The sequence below is a fragment of the Pristiophorus japonicus genome, chromosome 6 (genome assembly GCF_044704955.1).
Source record: "Pristiophorus japonicus isolate sPriJap1 chromosome 6, sPriJap1.hap1, whole genome shotgun sequence".
Taxonomy (NCBI): domain Eukaryota; kingdom Metazoa; phylum Chordata; class Chondrichthyes; family Pristiophoridae; genus Pristiophorus; species Pristiophorus japonicus.
The window spans coordinates 248,204,078-248,224,560 of record NC_091982.1 but is presented as its reverse complement, the minus strand read 5'-3'; the positions used below and the strand labels follow the sequence as shown (position 1 = coordinate 248,224,560).

The following is a 20,483-nucleotide window of genomic DNA, read 5'->3' as shown; positions in this document are numbered from 1 at the left end:
CGGACCAAGAGCTGGAAAGTGGGATTAAGCTGGATAGCTCTTGGTCGGCCGGTGCGGACACGATGGGCCGAACTGGTCTCCTTCCATGCTGTAAATTTCTATGATTCTATGATCAATCAGCCGAGACAAAGTAGATGGATTCCTCCCCACTCCAAGTTTAGTTTGTGTTGTAAGGATCACTGTACCACGGTGAGTGAGTATTGATTAAAATGACCGGAGTTTCACTTTCAGTTTTTAAGTGCATTTTAATTACTGACAGTTACAATGGATTTGTGGCAGGTTCGATTCTTGAATCTTCACAAGGGGCAGAATGTGAATGTAAGGATCATTCCAATGGGATGTACAGTGCTGAAAATGATTTAAGAAGGATTTAAGTGAGATTTCATATTAGAATCTTAGAATACAGCAGAGCCCATTTAAGATAGTTCAAAATCGTGTTTAGTGTGTGAACTTTATTTGCCGAAGTAGTGATTTATCTCCCTCTTCCCTGCTCCACAAGCCACTGGAAGGATATTCGTGCTATTAAACAAAGAAAGACTTGCATTTTTATAGCGCCTTTCATGATCACCGGACGTCCCAAAGCGCTTTACAACCAATGAGCTACCTTTTGAAGTGTAGTCGCTGTTGTAATGTAGTGAGTATTAGAATATACTGGCTTTGTTGCAGTTCCCAGGTTTGTTCCTGTCTGTATCAAGGTCGGGGCCATAAAAGGAGCGGAGGTGCGACGGCCATGGGCAGTGTGGAGGCCCTACTACTACAGGGAGCAGCACGAGCTGGTGCAGGTGGGCGGCGGCAGCGAAGAGTGACATCATCATGTCCAGGTCGGTGATTGGAGCGTGGGCAGATACAGCAGGAGCGGCGAGGTCAGGGCGACGGAGCGGTGAGAGACTGTGGAGGGATGTGATCAGCGCCCAGGAGAGGCGTGAGTTCGGGGCGATGGGCCCAGGGGCAGCACAGGCCAGCCCGCACTGCGATATGTGTGTGCACTAGGTCCATGCAGCAGAGCTTGGTCTCCAGTCGTCTTGGATAACCCTTGCCACTGGACCAAGACCTAGCTCGGTCAAGCCCATGTGGTGGCTGGTATGCAATGGCCACCACACGTTAAAAAATCCACACACAGGCATCTTCCACCCTTCAGGATACAGTTCAGGACCTGGACTATTAGGTCCTTCATTGAACTCATCCTTTTTTGGCATGGAAGTGGGTCATCCTCGTTTCGAGGGACTGCCTATGATGATGAGACATTGATACGCGAACTGGACTTTAAAAGTATGTGAAGTCAGGGTGTGAGATACATGGGCCTGAAATACTGTCCTGGACCTAGCTGCACAGGAAGCTGTGAAAAAAAATGCAATTTAAAAAAATATATATTCGTAAGTTTCTGTCTTATTTGTCAATTGATGGCTTTTTAAACCATAAGTGAAATAAAGAAAGACTTGCATTTCTATAGCACCTTTCACGATCCTTGGGACACCCCAAAGTGCTTTACAGCCAATGAAGTACTTTTTGAAGTGTAGTCACTGTTGTAATGTGGGAAACGCGGCAGCCAATTTGCACACAGCAAGCTCCCACAAACAGCAATGTGATAATCACCAGATTATCGTTTTTTTATTGATGTTAGTTGAGGGATAAATATTGGCCCCATGACACCGGGGAGAATTCCTCTACCCTTCTTCGAAATAGTGCCATGGGATCGTTTATGTCCACTTGAGAGGGCAGGTGGGGCTTTGCTTTAACGTCTCATCCGAAAGATGGTTAGAATGGGTCTCAATGCCTTGAGTTGCAAAAGGAGAAAATCTGTCAGGGCTCCTGATCAGTGTTACAGTGACAGCCACTGGTAAATTCTTGGGTGCAATTCGGATGAGGCTGTGATGCTTTCATGGTCAAGTAGACCAGTGCTGCTCGCTAGCTAGCTCAAAAGTGAAGAATCCCCAGTTTGGTGCCACAGTGGTTATATCAGTGGACTAGTAATCCAGAGGTCCGGACTAATGATCCAGAGATATGTGTTCAAATCACACCATGGCAGCTGGGGAATTTAAATTCAGTTAAGTAAATCTGGAATTAAAAAGCCAGTATCAGTAATGGTTGCCATGAAGCTATTGAATTGTCGTAAAAACCCATCTGGTTCACTAATGTCCTTCAGGGAAGGATATCAGCCAACCTTGCCCGGTCTGGCCGATAGGTGACACCATACCCACAGCAACGTGGTTGACTCTTAAGTACTCTCTGAAATGGTGTCAAAAAGGTGGCTCACCACCACCTTCTCAAGGAGCAGTTCGGGATGGGCAATAAATGCCAGCCTTGCCAACGATACCCACAGCCAGCCAGCAATGCCCACAGCCCAGGAACGAGTTTCAATAAACGAGGATGGCTGTTGCCCATGGAAACGTATCCTGGCAAGAGTCAGTGCCTTTGGGGGAGGACCGAGTGGAAAAGCCTTGCCCTCTGCACTGTAAGGGCGTATTCATGATGAGGATTAAAGCAACAATGCACTGCAGTTTATTCTGATTGGTGTGCCGGACCTCACCGATTCCTGGGCAGGCACACGATCCATGGCAGCAGGTGCGCCCCCCCCCCTCCTCCGGCAGCATTGGGTTTACGGGTTGACATCACCGACCCAATGGATTGTTTTCCAGCACCCGTTGCATGGTGACGTAGCCCCTTTAAGTGGACACCAGGAGCCAAGGTGAAAACTGAACTATTGTTTAACGAGGCTTTGAAAAAAAAGTCTATTGTATCGTGTTTCTTACAAACTGTTAATGTTTTTTTTTAATTGTATAGTAGTATTATGCTGGTCAGCATTCAACTTGCTGATTCCATAGAAAACTATTAAGCACATCCAATCTCTGGCGAAGCGAGTTATAGTTTTGAGAAGTTATTTCGTGTTTGTAAATAGCACCCCCTGAACGAGGAAGATATCACAGGCCGAATCACATTGCCACGCTCACTGAGGGCATCACCCCGGTGGTTTGTGCACTCACCCCACCAAGTAATACATCATTCTGTAGCCAAAAGAAAATGTTGCGGCTTTCGAGATGAATGATTGCATTATACTGTTTTGTACTCGGTGTATTTTTATTCGTTCAATGTGCAATCGTTGTTTAAGGGCCTGATTGTCACTGTGCCACACCATGCCTCTGGCAAAGTGTATGTGCGAACCCAACCAGCTGAGAATCTTGTGACCATAAGCCTCACATTCACCTTCCCCCTCATGTGCCAATGCTTTCAGTTAATAAAAAGCGTTTTAAAGAAAATGTTCTTGAAGCTTTTTTTAATCTTCATTAATTCACATGATGTGGGTGACGCTGATAATCATAGATAGAATCACAGAAGTTTATGGCTCAGAAGGAGGCCATTGGCCCTATCGCATTTGCACCGGCTGAAAAACAGCTATCCAGCCTGATTCCACTTTCCAGCTCTTGGTCCGTAGCCCTGCAAGTTACGGCACTTCAAGTGCATATTCAAGCACTTTTCAAATGTGATGAGGGTTCCTGCCTCTACCACCCTTTCAGGCACTGAGTTCCAGACCCCTACCATCCTCTGGATGAAAATAGTTCTCCTCAAGTCCCCTCTAATCCTTTAGCCAATTACTTAATGTCAGCTGTGGCTCAGTGGGTAACACACTTGCCTCTTGAGTCAGAAGGTTATGGATTCAAGTCCCACTCCAGGGACTTGAATGAATAAATTTAGGCTGACACTCTGATGGAGTGCAGTACTGTCTTTCAGATGAGATGTTAAATTGAGGCCCTGTCTGCTCTCTAAGATGGAAGTAAAAGATCCCATGGCACTATTTTGAAGAAGAGCAGTGGAGTTATCTCTTGTGTCCTGACCAATATTTATCCCTGAATCAACGTAGGAAAAACAGATAATCTAGTCAATATCACATTGCTGTTTGTGGGAGCTTGCTGTGTACATGGCTGCCGGGTTTCCACATTACATAGAAACATAGAAAATAGGTGCAGGAGTAGGCCATTTGGCCCTTCGAGCTTGCACTGCCATTCAATGAGTTCATGGCTGAACATGCAACTTCAGTATCCCATTCCTGCTTTCTCGCCATACCCCTTGATCCCCCTAGTAGTAAGGACTACATCGAACTCCTTTTTGAATATATTTAGTGAATTGGCCTCAACAACTTTCTGTGGTAGAGAATTCCACAGGTTCACCACTCTCTGGGTGAAGAAGTTTCTCCTCATCTCGGTCCTAAATGGCTTACCCCTTATCCTTAGACTGTGACCCCTGGTTCTGGACTTCCCCAACATTGGGAACATTCTTCCTGCATCTAACCTGTCTAAACCCATCAGAATTTTAAACATTTCTATGAGATCCCCTCTCATTCTTCTGAAGTCCAGTGACTACAAGCCCAGTTGATCCAGTCTTTCTTGATATGTCAGTCCCGCCATCCCGGGAATCAGTCTGGTGAACCTTCGCTGCACTCCCTCAATAGCAAGAATGTCCTTCCTCAAGTTAGGAGACCAAAACTGTACACAATACTCCAGGTGTGGCCTCACCAAGGCCCTGTGCAACTGTAGCAACACCTCCCTGCCCCTGTACTCAAATCCCCTCGCCATGAAGGCCAACATGCCATTTGCTTTCTTAACCGCCTGCTGTACCTGCATGCCAACCTTCAATGACTGATGTACCATGACACCCAGGTCTCGTTGCACCTCCCCTTTTCCTAATCTGTCACCATTCAGATAATAATCTGTCGCTCTGTTTTTACCACCAAAGTGGATAACCTCACATTTATCCACATTATACTTCATCTGCCATGCATTTGCCCACTCACCTAACCTATCCAACGGTGACTACTCTCCAAAAAGTACTTCAGTGTCGGTAAAGCACTTTGGGATGTTCTGAGGTAGTGAAATACCAGTTCTTTCCTTAGCTGGCAGTACAGATATTAGCTGCCACCTGCATTGATGGGAACAGGAATGGTAGCATAGTGGTTATGTTACTGGATTAGTAATCCAGAGGCCCGGACTATTGATCCGTTGATGTGAGCTCAAATCCTGCCACGGCAGCTGGGGAATTTAAATTCAGTTAAATTAATCTGGAATTAAAAAGCTAGTATCAAGATTGTTGTTAAAAACCCATCTGGTTCACTAATGTCCTTCAGGGAAGGAAATCTGCTATCTTTACCTGGTCTGGCCGATATGTGACCCCAGGCCCACAGAAATGTGGTTGACTCTTAATTGCCCTCTGAAATGGCCCAACAAGCCCTTCAGGTGTACCAAACCGCTACAAGGAACAACGGTTCAGAAGGCGGCTCACCACCACTTTCTCAAGGGCCAATAAATTAAATAAAAGCTGCCGTGAGTGTTGGGCGCGATCTGATTTCCAGACCACTGGCCTTGATTTTCCTCTCCAATTGTGCTGACTCCCCAGCATGGCATGGCCAGTAAATGCAAGGGGAACCAATCCATCGGCAATCTCCTTGGCCCACCCTGTGTTGGCATTTCCCACTGGACATGATGGGAGGGGACGAGGGCAGGCATATTGTAAGAAAAATAAAATGGTGGTCGGGGCAAACTACAGGGGAAGGTAGCAACTAGCTCAGGAGAACTTTGGGTATAGCACATGTGGAGAAAGTTAAGATACATCACATACATGATACAGAGAAATCAGACACCAAGCCAGAGATCTTGGTGAATTATCAGAAAGAGCAATGCCAAAGATCAGGCTGAACAGAAATAGAATTACAGAGAATGTACAGCAGAGAAATGTCATTTGGCCCAAGTGGTTTATGCCCAAATAAGCCTCCCATCCTGTAATGTATGCACTTGTGAGTATGGTCGCAGATTGGCTTGGCCAAGGTGGCCATTAACCGGACCAAGCAGCAGGGGGCCATTCAGCCCAACTGCCTGCCTCTCTTCCGCGGGTACATTCGAGCCAGGGTGTCCCTGGAGATGGAGCACGTGGTGTCTGGAGGGATTGGAATTCATCATCACCCCTGGCAACCAAATTTAAATTTGAACCAATAATGTAAAAGTTAATTTGATTAATTTGTCGGTTTTTGTGCCCCTCTAGTTGAGGTCACTTGATTTATTGTTTTACACAAAATAGTTGTAGAGCTGTTGCATTGTGAGTGGCTCCTGAATCCCTATCGGACTTATTAGTGACTATCTTATGATCAGGTAAGAACGTTCATAGCGATATCAATGTTACTTCCAAACTTATCAGTAAATACAATAGTGTCAACGTTCACTGAACAAATCTGTCGGGAGCAGATGGAGGAAGAGCAAAAACAAGAGGTCAGTCAGTTTGTTGATTTTTAATGGGATTTATTTTGTGAGAGGTAGAGGGGAAGAGAACATTGGAACAAGAGTTGACCATTCAGCCCCTCAAACCTATTCCACCAATTCAAAATCAATCATGACACTTACCTAATAAAAAATCTATTGATCTTAGTCTTGAAAATTTCAATTGACCCCCTTTATTCCAGATTCTCACTCCCCTTTGTGTGAAAAAGTGCTTTCCCGTTTCACTCCTGAACAGCCTGGTTCTAATTTTAAGATTATGACCCCTTTGTTCTAGATTCCGCCGCCAGAGGAAATAGTTTCTCTGTATCTACCCTATCAAATTGCTTAATCGTTTTAAATAACCCGATTAAATCACCTGTCCGCCTTCTATCCTCAAGAGAATGCGAACCACATTTATGCAACCGGTCCTCAGAATTTAACCCTTTATGCCCTGGTATCATTCTGGTGAATCTGCGCTGTCATCTTTCTGGGGCCAATATATCGTTCGAGGTCTGCTCCCCAAATCTGATGCAGTTCTCCAGGTGGGGAATGAGCAAGTATTCGCAACACTTCAGCATCACTTACTCACTTTTGAATCCCACTCCTCTTGAAATAAAAGCCATCATCCCAGTCGATTATATGCACTGGCTTTTAGTGATTCCAGAGCTCCTCGTCTCTCACTAGTATTTTGATTCATTTTTTCATGAATCCAAACACTCTCAGACCTCACATTTACCCCACGTTGAACTCCATCTGCCATAGTTTCACCCAACTCACTTAGTCTGTCTATGACCCTTTGGGCTCAAGTGGGCTGAAGTCCCACTCCAGGGACCTGAGCACATAACTCTAGGCTGACAGTGCAGTGAAGTGCTGAGGGAACGCTGCACTGTCGGAGGTGCCGTCTTTTGGATGAGACATTAAACCGAGGCCCCGTCTGCTCTCTCAGTGTGGACGTATAAGATCCCAAGGTAGTATTTCGAAGAAGAGCAGGGGGGGCGGGAGCGGAGTTATCCCCAGTGTGCTGGCCAATATTTATCCCCCAATCAACTTAACAAATACAGATTATCCGGTCATTATCACATTGAAAATTGGCTGCAGCATTTCCCATATTATAACAGTGATTACACTCCTAATATACTTCATTGGCTGTAAAGCGCTTTGAGACAAACGGTGGTCGTCTTTCTTTGTAACTTGCTCCTCCCATCCACACAACTTACTGTGCTCCCCAACTTGGTGTTTCTGCAAACTTTCATCCAAGTTGTTAATATACATTGTGAAAAGCAGAGGCCCCAGTCTAGACCTCTGTGGAACACCACTTGTCACGTCCCGGCAATCAGAGACTGGACCCTTTATCCCTACCTTCTGTCTCCTACCTCCCAAAAAATTACCAACCCGTAAGAGAACATCGTAACAGTTTGTGGAAAGTCCACTAAATGCTTGTACATTGTATTTACATCATTACTAAGGGGGCTTTTGGAACTCGAGGACACAAGTTCAAAATGAACAAGCATTAAACCAGATTTCAGAGTAGAAGGATTCAGGAGGTGGTCGACATGCAGAAATTACTCCCATTTAATGCTTCATCCGTGTACTACTTTTAAAAATTGCTAGTTAACTGTTTAGGGAGGAGATTGAAAGTTCTCGGGATATATCATACATGATGGAATTCCCGGAGGACACAAAGTTCCAGTGCTTTCAACGCCAGCCCAATGTCCAATATGAGTTAGCAACTGGGCAGGCTTGAGAGGCAAGAGTAGGAGCTTTGCTTGATGTACGATTTGGGGTTAAGGTGCACGAAGAAAACATAAGAAATAGGAGCAGGACTCGGCCATTTGGCCCCTTGAGCTTGTTCCGCCATTTAATAAGATGATGGCTGATCTAATCTTGAGCTCAGCTCCACTTCCCTGCCCGCTCCCCATAACCCTTCACTCCCTTATCACTCAAAAATCTGTCTATCCCCACCTTAAATATATTCAATGGCCCAGCCTCCACAGCTCTTTGGGGCAGAGAATTCCACAGATTTACAACCCACTGAGAGAAGAAATTCCTCCTCATCTCAGTTCTAAATGGGTGACCCCTTATTCTGAGACTATGTCCCCTAGTTCTAGATTCCCCCATGAGTGGAAATATCCTATCTGCATCTACCTTGTCGAGCCCCCTCAGTATCTTATATGTTTCAATCAGATCACCTCTGATTCTTCCAAACTCCAATGAGTACAGGCCCAGCCTGCTCAAAATTACTTCGTAAGTCAATCCCTTCATCTCAGAAAATATTCTAGCGATGAACAGAGCTGGTGGAGTCCATGATAGAGCAGACCGCTTGGTGAATGAAGGAGGAAGAGGCTCGACGGGCTGAACAACATTCATTCCACCATTCCTCGTCTCAGGGCCAGAACAAGAGTGGGCACTGGGAATAACATTCGCGATGGTGGTGCGATGCAGAGCGAGGTTGGAAGCTCATGTCATGTCAGCAGAGGAGGTGACGAACAGAGCAATGGGGGTGGGGGGGTTAGTGAAGCCACGTAAACGATGCTGTGCCCCGCTGCATATAGCAGAAATGTCTGATCACAGAATACATCTGGCAGGCACAAAGAGCACAAACCATTGTATTCCTCATCATTGTCACCCTCCATCTCACTGCATTGAGCACCCATAAAGAAATGCTCGACTTATTTGCCTAGGCTGCGTTTTTAATTTCTTGACATTTCATCAGTTGTAAACAAAGTTAAATATGCCACGAACGGAGAACTGAGAGGAGTGTAGTTGCCAAATGCACCAAGAAAATAATCCCAGTTGTTAAGGTTTTTGCAAATCATTTTAAGCATGAAAAAAATAATGATGGCCTTTTTCCCTGCACAAAGTGCTTGATAAACATGAAGACAAAATACATCCTAAAATAAAAATAGCTGCTTGGAAGGCACAGATAGTAGGATCACTGCCCAGAGGAATGAAATCCAATGTCCTTAGAGAGATTGGTAGATATGTGAGGAGACAAAGACTTAAAAATGTCTGTTAATAATTCTACTCTTGCACAAATCTCAAAATCACCCAAATTAATGGTTGCTAATGTTCTTATCAAGACAGTAATCAGTATCTCTACTCGTTTCATCATTACAGAGTGACACTTGCAGGCAGAACAGTCAGGCCATTGGAATGCTTGAATTGTTGTCTCCTTTCTCCGAGATCCACCCCGCATTATCCGTAGTGCAAACTTGGTGAATGTGGCAGAACTTCCAGTGGCAGAAACCGTCGGGAAACAAGGAAATGATGTCCTGAGAGATGTCACGGTGCTTCAGCCAGTAGACCCCTCCGATGAGGAAGCTGTTCATGAAACAAAGCCAGGGGACGTTCAAGTCCATGTAGGCAGGCAGCGGGGCCCAGATCAGAACCACAGTCAGCTGAAGCAGCACGAATGGGGTCCAGGTCAAGAGGAAGCACATGGCGACATTGGTCAGGAGTTGTTTCCTGACCGACTGGGACTGAAGCCACGCGGTCGAGTGCGAGCATAGCACCACCATCTCTTCCAAGTAGGAAATCACTCTCAGAGATCTGACAAGGAAACTCAAACCAGACCAACAGTAAATAGTCACAACGATCACAGTCAGAAGTATCACGACGGACAGAAAGTGGCTCTGGAAGCTGGTGGAGATGTCACATTGGAACAACAAGTGGTAGAAGATTGCTTTCGATGGTGGGTAGAGGTTGTGGATGCCAAAGACATAGACAAAGGCTGCAATCCACAGCACCGCCATGGTAAAAACGTAGAGGATTCTCCGGGAGGCGCTGGCAGGTCTGTGGAGATGAGGTAGGTTTAGGTAATAATCAAGAGCAGAGAGGAAGAAGATGGGCAAATGCAAGACACTGTACGCAGACGAGAAGATCTTTAGAAGCAGGCAGATGTGTTGGGTGCCAATTTGAGTTCCGAACACCACACTGGCCTTCAAACATGAAACTATCAACAAGTTCACGAATAATGCAAGGTCCATTAGTGACAAGGAGATGCAGAAATAGCCAATTAAACTCTGGAGCTTGCTTCGCTTTACGCTCAAGATGAGCCAGTTGAGGAGGACCTTTGCGAAGAGGACCACCAACAATAGATTTCTGCCATCAATCACCTGGTAGAAATACAGGCTGCTGTCAATTTTTATGCAGTTCTCACAGAAAACAGCCGCCATCTTTGCTGCACCTCAAATCACAGCCTTTTCTTCCAAGGTTACATACAGTGAGAGCTGGATCTGCATCCCATTGTAGTCAGGGTTCCTGCAAGACTGAAAACACAAACAAAATTAGTTCTTCACACCAACATGAAGCAGTGAAACACAGAGATGTCAAGCAAATGACTAAATGGCTCAATGTTCTCATAAAAAGTATTTGGCAAACTTTTCTTTTGGGGTGGAGAAGGATTACAGCTCAATCCAAAGCTCTGCTGCTCATAGCCTAACTCGCACCGAGTCTCATTCATCCATCACGAACATTCCCGCCAAGCTGTCTGGCTGTGTGGCTGTCTGGGGCCACGCACAGCCCCGGACAGGCTTTTCAAATGGGTGATTTTGCACAAACACCTATGGGCTGTGCAGCCCAATAAAGGGACCACCCACTCAAAAAAAACAAACTTAGGAAAACATGCCCTCGCTGCCGTACATTGAGGCAACGCCTTGATTTTAAAATCCTCATCCTCTTGTTCAAATCCCTCCATGGCACCTCGCCCCTTCCCTCCCTATGTCTGCAACCTCTTCCACAACCCTCAGACATCTCTGCGCTCCTCCACTTCTGGCCTCCTGCAAGCTTTTGGTCATCCAGAGGCCTGGATTAATGATCTGGAGACAGGAGTTCAAAGCCCACCACAGCAGCTGGGGAATTTCAATTCAATTAACTAAAATAAATCTGGAATAAAAAGCTATTATGAAACTACCGGATTGTCGTAAAAACCCATCTGGTGCATGAATGTCCTTTAGGGAAGGGAATCTGCCATCCTTACCTGGTCTGGCCTACATATGACTTCAGACCTACTTCAATGTGGTTGATTTTGAACTGCCCTCTGAAATGGCCTCACAAGTTGTACTTCTACCAAATCATTACAAAGAACAGTGGTTCAAGGCGGCGGCTCACCACCACCTTCTCAAGGGCAATTAGGGATGGACAATAAATGCCGGCTTTGCCAGCAACGCCCACATCCCATGAACGAATAAAAAAAAAAAATCAGAGACCACACCGAACCCATTTCACCTCTTGAAAGAAAGGTTTACACAGAATTATCAACAGAGAAATAAGCCATTCAGCCCAACAGGTCCATGCCGGTGTTTATGCTCCACACGAGCCTCCTCCCACCCCTCTTCATCTCACCCCATCAACATATCCTTCTATTCCTTTCTCCCTCGTGTTTATCTAGCTTCTCCTGAAAGGCATCAGTTAGCAGCATTGATGCCTGATTTCCATAGCGAAAGCATGCAAAGCATTCTAACCTTATTCCACATTATTCATCCTTAGTCAGTGGCTGACCCTAGGGTGATATTACTCATCTGCCTTTGTAACTATCAACCTGTTCAACCAGATATTCATCACCACTTTTCAAATATAGAATAAAATTAACTCTGTTTCAACTGGGCGTCTATTCCACATTGCCAATAATTTGTATCTAATGGGAAGAAAACGTGAGGCTAATTCCTTTTGAACTCATAGAACCATACAGAACAGAAGGAGGCCATTCGGCCCATCTTGCTTGTGACGGCTCTTTGAAAGAGCTATCACACTACCCCTGTTCTTTCCCCATAGCCCTGCAAATTTCTCCTTTTCAAGTGTGTATTAAATTCCCTTTTGAAAGTTACTATTGAATCTGCTTCCACTGCCCTTTCAGGCAGCGCGTTCCAGATCACAACTTGCTGTGTAAAAAAATTCTCATCTCCCCCTCTGGTTCTTTTGCCAATGACCTTAATTCTGTGTCCTCGGGTTACCAACCCTCCTGCCCCGGAAACAGTTTCTCCTCATTTCTATCGAAAGCCCTCAAAACTCATGTCCTCTCATTCTGTAGAATATCCCGGTCCTGAAATTCCACAAGGTTCTCCTGGTGTTCCTCCATAACTTGGTGGGGAACCAGTCGAGCTCCCCACCAAGAAACGACACAAGTAGCTGCTTCCAGCCACAACAGCAGCAGAGTGAGGGTAACTTCCCTCTCCCCCTAAGACTTGCATATATGTATAAAATATATATATATATATATATCACCTTTCACGACCACCAGACATCTCAAAGTGCTTTACAGCCAATGAAGTACTTTTTGAAATGTAGTCACAGTTGTAATGTGGGAAACGGGGCAGCCAATTTGCTCACAGCAAGCTCCCAAATACAGCAATGTGATAATCACCAGATAAACTGTTATGTTGATTGAGGGATAAATATTGGCCAGAGAACCAGAGAGATCCCCTGCTTGTCTTCAAGAGTGCCATGGGATGTTTTACATACACCTGAGAAGGCAGACAGGGCCTCAGTCTTAATGTCTCATCCAAAAGACGGCACCTCCGACAGAGCAGCACTCCCTCAACACTGCACTGGAGTGTCAGTCCAGATTTATGTGCTCAAGTCCCTGGAGTGGGGTTTGAACCCACAACCTTATGACCCAGAGGCAAGTGTGCAGCCCTCTGAGCCACAGCTGACACGTGTTTGCATTCGTGTAGGTCCATCTGACATTTTAGGAAAATTTGGTTCACATCTCCTTCTCTTGGTGGGAAATTAGACACAACGGGGTTCACCGCAATATAGTGGGGGGCAAGCGAAGGCAGTGACAAAATCTGACCTGCAGAGAATTGCTGCCTCAAACACAAAAAATAAGGCACCAAAGGAGAAAACGCTGGAAATAGTCGTGGAAGTGTTCTCCAATCACATGCCTGCGGGTGGCGATATTCAAACAGCTGTGTTGTATAAATTGAAGGCTTTTAAGAAAATACAAGGGCTCTCAGTAGAAAGAGAAAAAAAAAGACTTGCATTTATATAGTGCTGTTCATGACCACGGACATCTCAAAGTGCTTTACAGTCGATGAAGCACTTTTTGGAGTGTAATTACTGTTGTAATGTAGCAAAACGCAGCAGCCAATATGCACACAGCAAGCTCCCACAAACAGCAATGTGATAATGACCTGATAATAATCTGTTTTTAAAAATAAAAAGTGATGTTGGTTGAGGGATAAATATTGGCGTAGGACACCGGGGAGAAGTCCTCCCTGCTGTTCTCGGCCGTGGGATCCCTTAGGTCCACCGAGAGGGCAGACCCAGGGGACCCTGGTTGAACGTTTCATCCGAAAGAACGGGAAAACTGGCCAGCTCCAAAGTAAAACAGGTATTCGATAAGATGCCACATAAAAGGTTACTGCACAAGATAACAGTTCATGAGTTTGGGGGTAATATTTTAGCATGGAGAGAGGATTGGCTAACTAACAGAAAACAGAGTCAGGATAAATGAGTCATTTTCCGGTTGGCAAACAGTTACTAGTGCGGTGCCACAGGGATCAGTGCTGGGTCCTCAACTATTTACAATCTATATTAAATGACTTGGATGAAAGGACCGAGTGTAATGTAGCCAAGTTTGCTGATGATGGGTGAGAAAGCAAATTGTGAGGAGGACACAAAAAAATCTGCAAAGGGATATAGACACGCTAAGTGAGTGGGCAAAAATTTGGCAGATGATATATAATGTGGGAAAATGTGAGGTTAACATCTTTGGCAGGAAAAATAGAAAAGAAAATTATAATTAATGGAGAAAAATTGCAAAGTGCTGCAATACAGAGGACCTGGGGATCCTTGTGCATGAAACATAAAAAGTTAGTATGCAGGTATAGCAATTAATCAGGAAGGCAAATGGAATGTTGGCCTTTATTGCAAGGGGGATCGAGTATAAAAGCAAAGATGTCCTGCTACAACTGTACAGGGTATTGGTGTGGCCACACCTGGAGTACTGCGTACAGTTTTGGTCTCCGTATTTAAGGAAGGATATACTTGCATTGGAGGCTGTTCAGAGAAGGTTCACTCGATTGATTCCAGAGGTGAGGGGGTTGATTTATGAAGATATGTTGAGTAGGTTGGGCCTCTACTCATTGGAGTTCAGAAGAATGAGAGGTGACCTTATCGAAACATATAAGACAAGGTGGATAGAGAGAGGATATTTCCACTCATAGGGGAAACTAAAACTAGGAGGTATAGTCTCAGAATAAGGGGCCGCCCATTTAAAACTGAGATGAAGAGGAATTTATTCTCAGAAGGTGGTAACTCTGTGGAATTCTCTGCCCCGGAGAGCTGTGGAGGCTTGGTCATTGAATATATTTAAAGCGGTGATACAGATTTTTGAACGATAGGGAATAAAGGGTTATGGGGAGCGGGCAGGGAAGTGGAGCCGAGTCCATGATCAGATCAGCCATGATCTTATTAAATGGCGGAGCAGGCTCGAGGGGCCAAATGGCCTACTCCTGCTCCTATTTCTTATGTTCTTTTCCTGACCTTCGGCAAGATGGCCTAAAATGGCCGTGTGTGTGCAGGGCAAAGAAACAAGATGGGCTAGCTACCTCTCACCAGCTCCAGGTACACCGACCGCTGTCTGATGCCAGATGTGCCAGGCAGCAAACAAAAGACTGATTCAAGCTGAGTTGACTTGTTGGTCTCCATGGAGACCGTCAATTGTTCTTTTGGAGTCCATCACCAATACTTGCTGCCGTGCGTTCAGTGTAGATCAGAACCAAATAAACAGCGGTTTGAAAATCCAAACAAATACGTTGAAGAAGAAATTAATAATGAGGGTTTTGTAAAACCCTGCTCGTCTCGTCCCAAATACCCACCTTGGATTTGACCTCTGACCTATGACATCGGGCGATGAGACTCAAAACCTTAGTGTGATTCAACAATGGATGATCAAGCATTCAGAGGAGGAAATGTTCCCATGATTAATCTAACTTTGCGTTCGATTAAAAAGTATATTTTTGCATTTTCAAAAACAACTAATCTGATTTGCCAGAGGCCATGAGAGGAAACATTCTTTTTAATTTTTCATGCAGCGAGTTGTTATGATCTCGAATGCGCTGCCTGAAAGGAACAAAAGAAAGAAAGACTTTCATTTATATAGCGCCTTTACATAACCACCAGAGGGCCAAAGCGCTCCACAGCCAGTGAAGTACTTTTGAAGTGTAGTCACTGTTGCAATGTAGGAATCGCAGCAGCCAATTAACGCACAGCAAGCTCCAACAAACAGCAATGTGATAATGACCGGATAATCTGTTTTGTGTGTTGGTTAATTGAGGGATAAATATTGGCCCAGAATACCAGGGATAACTGCCCCTGCTCTTCTTCAAAATAGTGCTATGGGATCCTTTACATTTACCTTGTCATGTATTCAACCAGCATTGTAACCCATCCATAATCTGACCGAAGTTGTACACTGTGAGAACACTGACCACTAGGTGGGAGACACTCCTAACCTGGACCTTCAGGTATAAAAGGGGAAGCTCCACTCACCATCACTTGAGTGCGAAGAAATAAAGGACAGGTCACAGACTGACCTTCTCTCAAGCATGGGCCTCGTGTGCATTTATACTGTATAGTAAGGACGTATCAATGGCGATGAGAAACTGGGATTTAAACCATGCGAGCATGGCCACGAGCAGAACAGACGAGAGGTACTGTGTTAAGGAATGGTTGGTACAGAGATTCAACATTGTTAGAGCAGCACACAGTTCTCCAGGCAGACAAGGGCAGTCGGGCATGCCCCAACATGTAGTCGAACCCAGAGGGGGAGTTCGACAGAGACAATGGCAAGTTGAACGGCGATTCATGCCATTGCAAGGGACAATGCGGCCAGTAATGGGGCCATCAACATCTGTTAATGGCGCACTCAAGGACAGTCACAGGGGCAGTCAGGGACGATCGACTGCCAAGGGACATTTTGTTTCCAACAGCAGCTCATGTTGGAGGCGTGGAGGCACACACTCAGCCGGAGTTTGCAGAGATGAGCAAAATACCTGCAGAAATTGCAGAAATGAACGCTGGGGGAAATCGCTGGAAGCTGCAGTTCAGCGAGTTCATGTGGAGCACGTATACAGTTCATACACCAGGACGCCACCGATAATGATGAAAATGCTCTTCAATGGCATCCCAGTATCAATGGAGCTAGACACGGGGGCCAGCCAGTCCTTCATGGGTAACAAACAGTTCGAAAAGTTGTGGGCGTCCAAGGCCAGGAGGCCAAAATTATCGCCGATTGACGCACAGCTATGGACTTACACAAAGCAGATCATTCCGGTGCTAGGCAGCGCCACAGTAGTCGTGACCCACAAAGATTCGGAGAACAGGTTGCCACTCTGGATTGTCCCAGGGGACAGCCCCACACTACTGGGGAGGAGTTGGCTTGCTGTCATGAACTGAAAATGGGATGATGTCAATGCAATTTCCTCTGTGGAGCGAGTATCATGCTCACAGATCCTGGACAAATTTGGCTCATTATTTCAACCCAGCATCGGCACTTTCATGGGGGCCAAGGTAACGATTCACATAAACCCGGACGCCAGGCCAGTACACAAGGCCAGAGCAGTGCCGTACATGATGTGGGAAAAGATAGAAGGAAAATTGGACCGCCTGCTGAGGGAAGGCATCATTTCGCCAGTCGAATTCAGTGACTGGGCGAGCCCGATTGTGCCGGTGCTCAAGGCGGATGTGTCGGTCAGGATATATGGTGATTACAAGGCCACCATCAATCAGGTGTCACTCCAAGACCAGTATCCGCTACCGAGAGCGGAGGACCTCTTTGCAACGCTATCCGGTGACAAACTTTTTTCAAAATTGGACCTGACCTCAGCTTACATGACCCAAGAGCTGATGAGTGAGTCGAAGAAGCTGACCACCATCACGACACACAAGGGGTTGTTTGAGTACAACAGATGTACGTTTGGGATTCGCTCGGCTGCCGCGATCTTCCAACGAAATATGGAAAGCCTCCTCACGTCGATTCCAGGGACGGTAGTTTTTCAGGACGACATCCTCATCACGGGTTACGATACTGAAGAACACCTCCACAACCTGGAGGAGGTGCTACGCGGACTGGACCTGGTAGGGCTGCGACTGAAAAAGGCGAAGTGCGTCTTCCTAGCTCCAGAGGTAGAATTCCTGGGGATGAGGGTAGCAGCAGATGGGATCAGCCCAACTGCGTCCAAGAAGGAAGCGATCCAGAGAGCACCCAGACCCTGTAACACGACGGAGCTGCGCTCGTTCCTGGGGCTCCTGAATTATTTTGGTAACTTTGGGCGGACAGCCAGGAAAGGGCTTTTAATAGAGCATGCAATTTGTTATGTTCCAACACTCTGTTAACAGTATACGACCCATGTAAGAAACTTGTGTTAACGTGCGATGCGTCGTCCTATGGTGTCGGGTGTATGTTGCAGCATGTCAATGTCAAGGGTCAGTTACAGCCGGTAGCTTATGCCTCCAAGAGTCTGTCCCAGGCAGAAAGGGGTTACAGGATGGTAGAAAAGGAGGCGCTCGCATGTGTATATGCGGTAAAGAAAATGCACCAGTACCTGTTTGGCAGGAAATTTGAGCTGGAGACAGATCACAAACCCCTAACGTCTCTTTTGGCCGACAACAAGGCCATAAATGCAAACGCATCGGCCCGCATACAGAGGTGGGCACTCACGGTAGCCGCCTATGACTACACAATTCGGCACAGACCGGCACTGAAAACTGCGCCAATGCACTCAGCAGGCTCCCACTAGCCACCACTGAGGGGGCTACCGAGCATGCTGCTGAGATGGTCATGGCTGTTGAAGCTTTCGGAAGCGAAGGCTCACCCGTGACAGCCCATCAGATTAAAGTCTGGACAAATAGAGACACGCTATTGTCTCTAGTCAAGAAATGTGTCCTGAATGGGGACTGGGCAGCCACGTACAGGGCATGCCCTGAGGAATTTAAACCATTTCACAGGCACAGGGATGAATTCTCGATTCAGGCCGATTGCCTACTATGGGGGAACCGAGTAGTCATGCCCCAGATGGGCAGAGAGGTGTTTATCAGAGAACTCCACAATGAGCACCCGGGCATTGTGATGAAGGCAATTGCCAGGTCACACGTTTGGTGGCCAGGGACAGATGCAGATCTGGAACTTTGTGTTCGCAGGTGCAACACGTGTGCCCAGCTGGGCAATGTGCCCAGGGAAGCCCACCTTACCCCCTGGTCCTGGCCCGCCAAGCCATGGTCACGCATCCATGTGGACTACGCAGGTCCTTTCATGGGAAAAATGTTTTTGGTCTTAGTAGACGCCTACTCCAAATGGATAGAGTGTGACATTTTAAATTCAAGCACATCCTCTGCCACGGTAGAAATTCTACGGGCAATGTTCGCCGCCCATGGTCTACCGGATGCCTTGGTCAGGGACAATGGCCCTTGCTTCACAAGCACTGAATTCCAGGACTTCATGGCAGGCAATGGAATTAACCATGTCAGAATGGCACCATTCAAGCCGGCCTCAAACTGCCAGGCAGAACGAGCAGTGCAGATAATCAAACAGGGGATGCTGAGAATCCAAGGGGGTTCCCTACAAAGCCGCTTATCACGCCTCCTGTTGGTCTAAAGATCCCTACAACACTCGCTCACAGGGGTTCCACCCACAGAGCTGCTAATGAAAAGGATGCTCAAAGCCTGGCTATCCCTTATACACCCCACCATGAAAGAAACTGTCGAGAGCAGGCGCCAGCCACAATATGACTACCATGACAGGAATGCGAGGGCGCGATGTATTGATGTAAATGATCCTGTTTTTGTCCTCAACTACGCTGCAGGGCCCAAATGGCTCGCAGGCACTGTGGTTGCCAAAGAGGGAAATAGGATTCTGGTAGTTAAACTTACCAATGGACAAATCTGCCGCAAACACGTGGATCAAACAAAAAGGAGGTTCAGCAACCCCATAGAAGAAGCAGAGGAAGAACACGATGTAGAGTTCACTCCACCACAGGTGACCGCACACCGGAACCAAAGGGAGGAGAGCCCACTCACTGTGGGCAGTCTGGATAGGCCTGAGGCACCGCAAACAGCAGACACTCAGGCCAGCGCCCTACAACCGGAGCCCCAACTCAGGCACTCTACAAGAGAGCGTAAGCCACCAGAGAGACTCAACCTGTGATCCCAATAAGACTTTAGGGGAGAGGTGATGTCATGTATTCAACCAGCATTGTAACCCATGTATAATCTGACCTAAGTTGTACACCGTGAGAACACTGACCACTAGGTGGGAGACACTCCTAATCTGGACCTTCAGGTACAAAAGGGGAAGCTCCACTCACCTTCATGACTTGAGTGCTAAGAAATAAAGGACAGGTCACAGACTGACCTTCTCTCAAGCATGGGCCTCGTGTGCATTTATACTGTATAGTAAGGACGTATCACACCTGATCGACATCTCATCCGATAGAAGGCACCTCCAACAGTGCAGCACTCCCTCAGTACTGCACTGGAGTGTCAGCCTTGATTTTCCTGCTCAAATCTCTTGAACTAGCAACCTATTGACCCAGCAGCGAGAGTGCTACCCACTGAGCCACAGTTGACACCCCTGGGCGGTGGAAGCAGATTCAATTAACATTTAAAAGGGAATTGGATAAATACTTGAAGGAGAAAAATTTGCAGGACTATGGGGAAACAGGAGGGGGGAGTGGGACTAATTGAATAGCTCTTTCAAAGAGCTGGCACAGACATGATAGGCCGAATGGCTTCCTTCTGTGCTATATCATTCTATGAATTTTAGCAACAATTTTCTGTCCAGTTAACTATAATAGAAGGACAGTCAATCCTGTGCTGATAAACAACCTAAAAATATCTGGTGAAGAGTCTAAATTGAGGTGTTATGAAGAGATTTAAAGCGGGAATATTGGCTCTTGGGCTACAGGGCCATGGCAGGATTGTCAGTGTGGAGGGTTATCAGCCACTGTTGAATATTGGAGATTTGGGGATTAGCTTTTACAACTCACCAGGATTTCCTTGGAGTTTCCGGGAATTAAAGATGAATCTCCTGGACATTGCATGTTGGGACATTGCGAGAGGCATTATAAGAACAGAAGAGATAGGAACAGGAGTAGGCCATACGGCTCCTCGAGCCTGCTCCGCCATTTATTACGATCATGGCTGATCCGATCATGGACTCAGGTCCACTTCCCTGCCCGCTCCCCTTATCGGTTAAGAAACTGTCTATTTCTGTCTTAAATTTAGTCAATGTACCAGGTTCCACAG

The 20,483-nt window shown here is 46.3% G+C and overlaps 1 protein-coding gene across 1 annotated transcript in view; it reads right to left on the bottom strand.

Annotated features, from left to right (window-relative positions):
• Positions 1 to 8,538: 8,538 nt before the first annotated feature.
• gpr160 (G protein-coupled receptor 160) overlaps positions 8,539 to 20,483 on the bottom strand; it is a 47,802-nt gene continuing 35,857 nt past the window's right edge. The window contains exon 3 of the mRNA XM_070882457.1: positions 8,539 to 10,507. Within this exon, the coding sequence (XP_070738558.1) occupies positions 9,380 to 10,414 (1,035 nt within the window). The 5' untranslated portion in view covers positions 10,415 to 10,507 and the 3' untranslated portion in view covers positions 8,539 to 9,379. The remainder of the gene's footprint in view (positions 10,508 to 20,483) is intronic.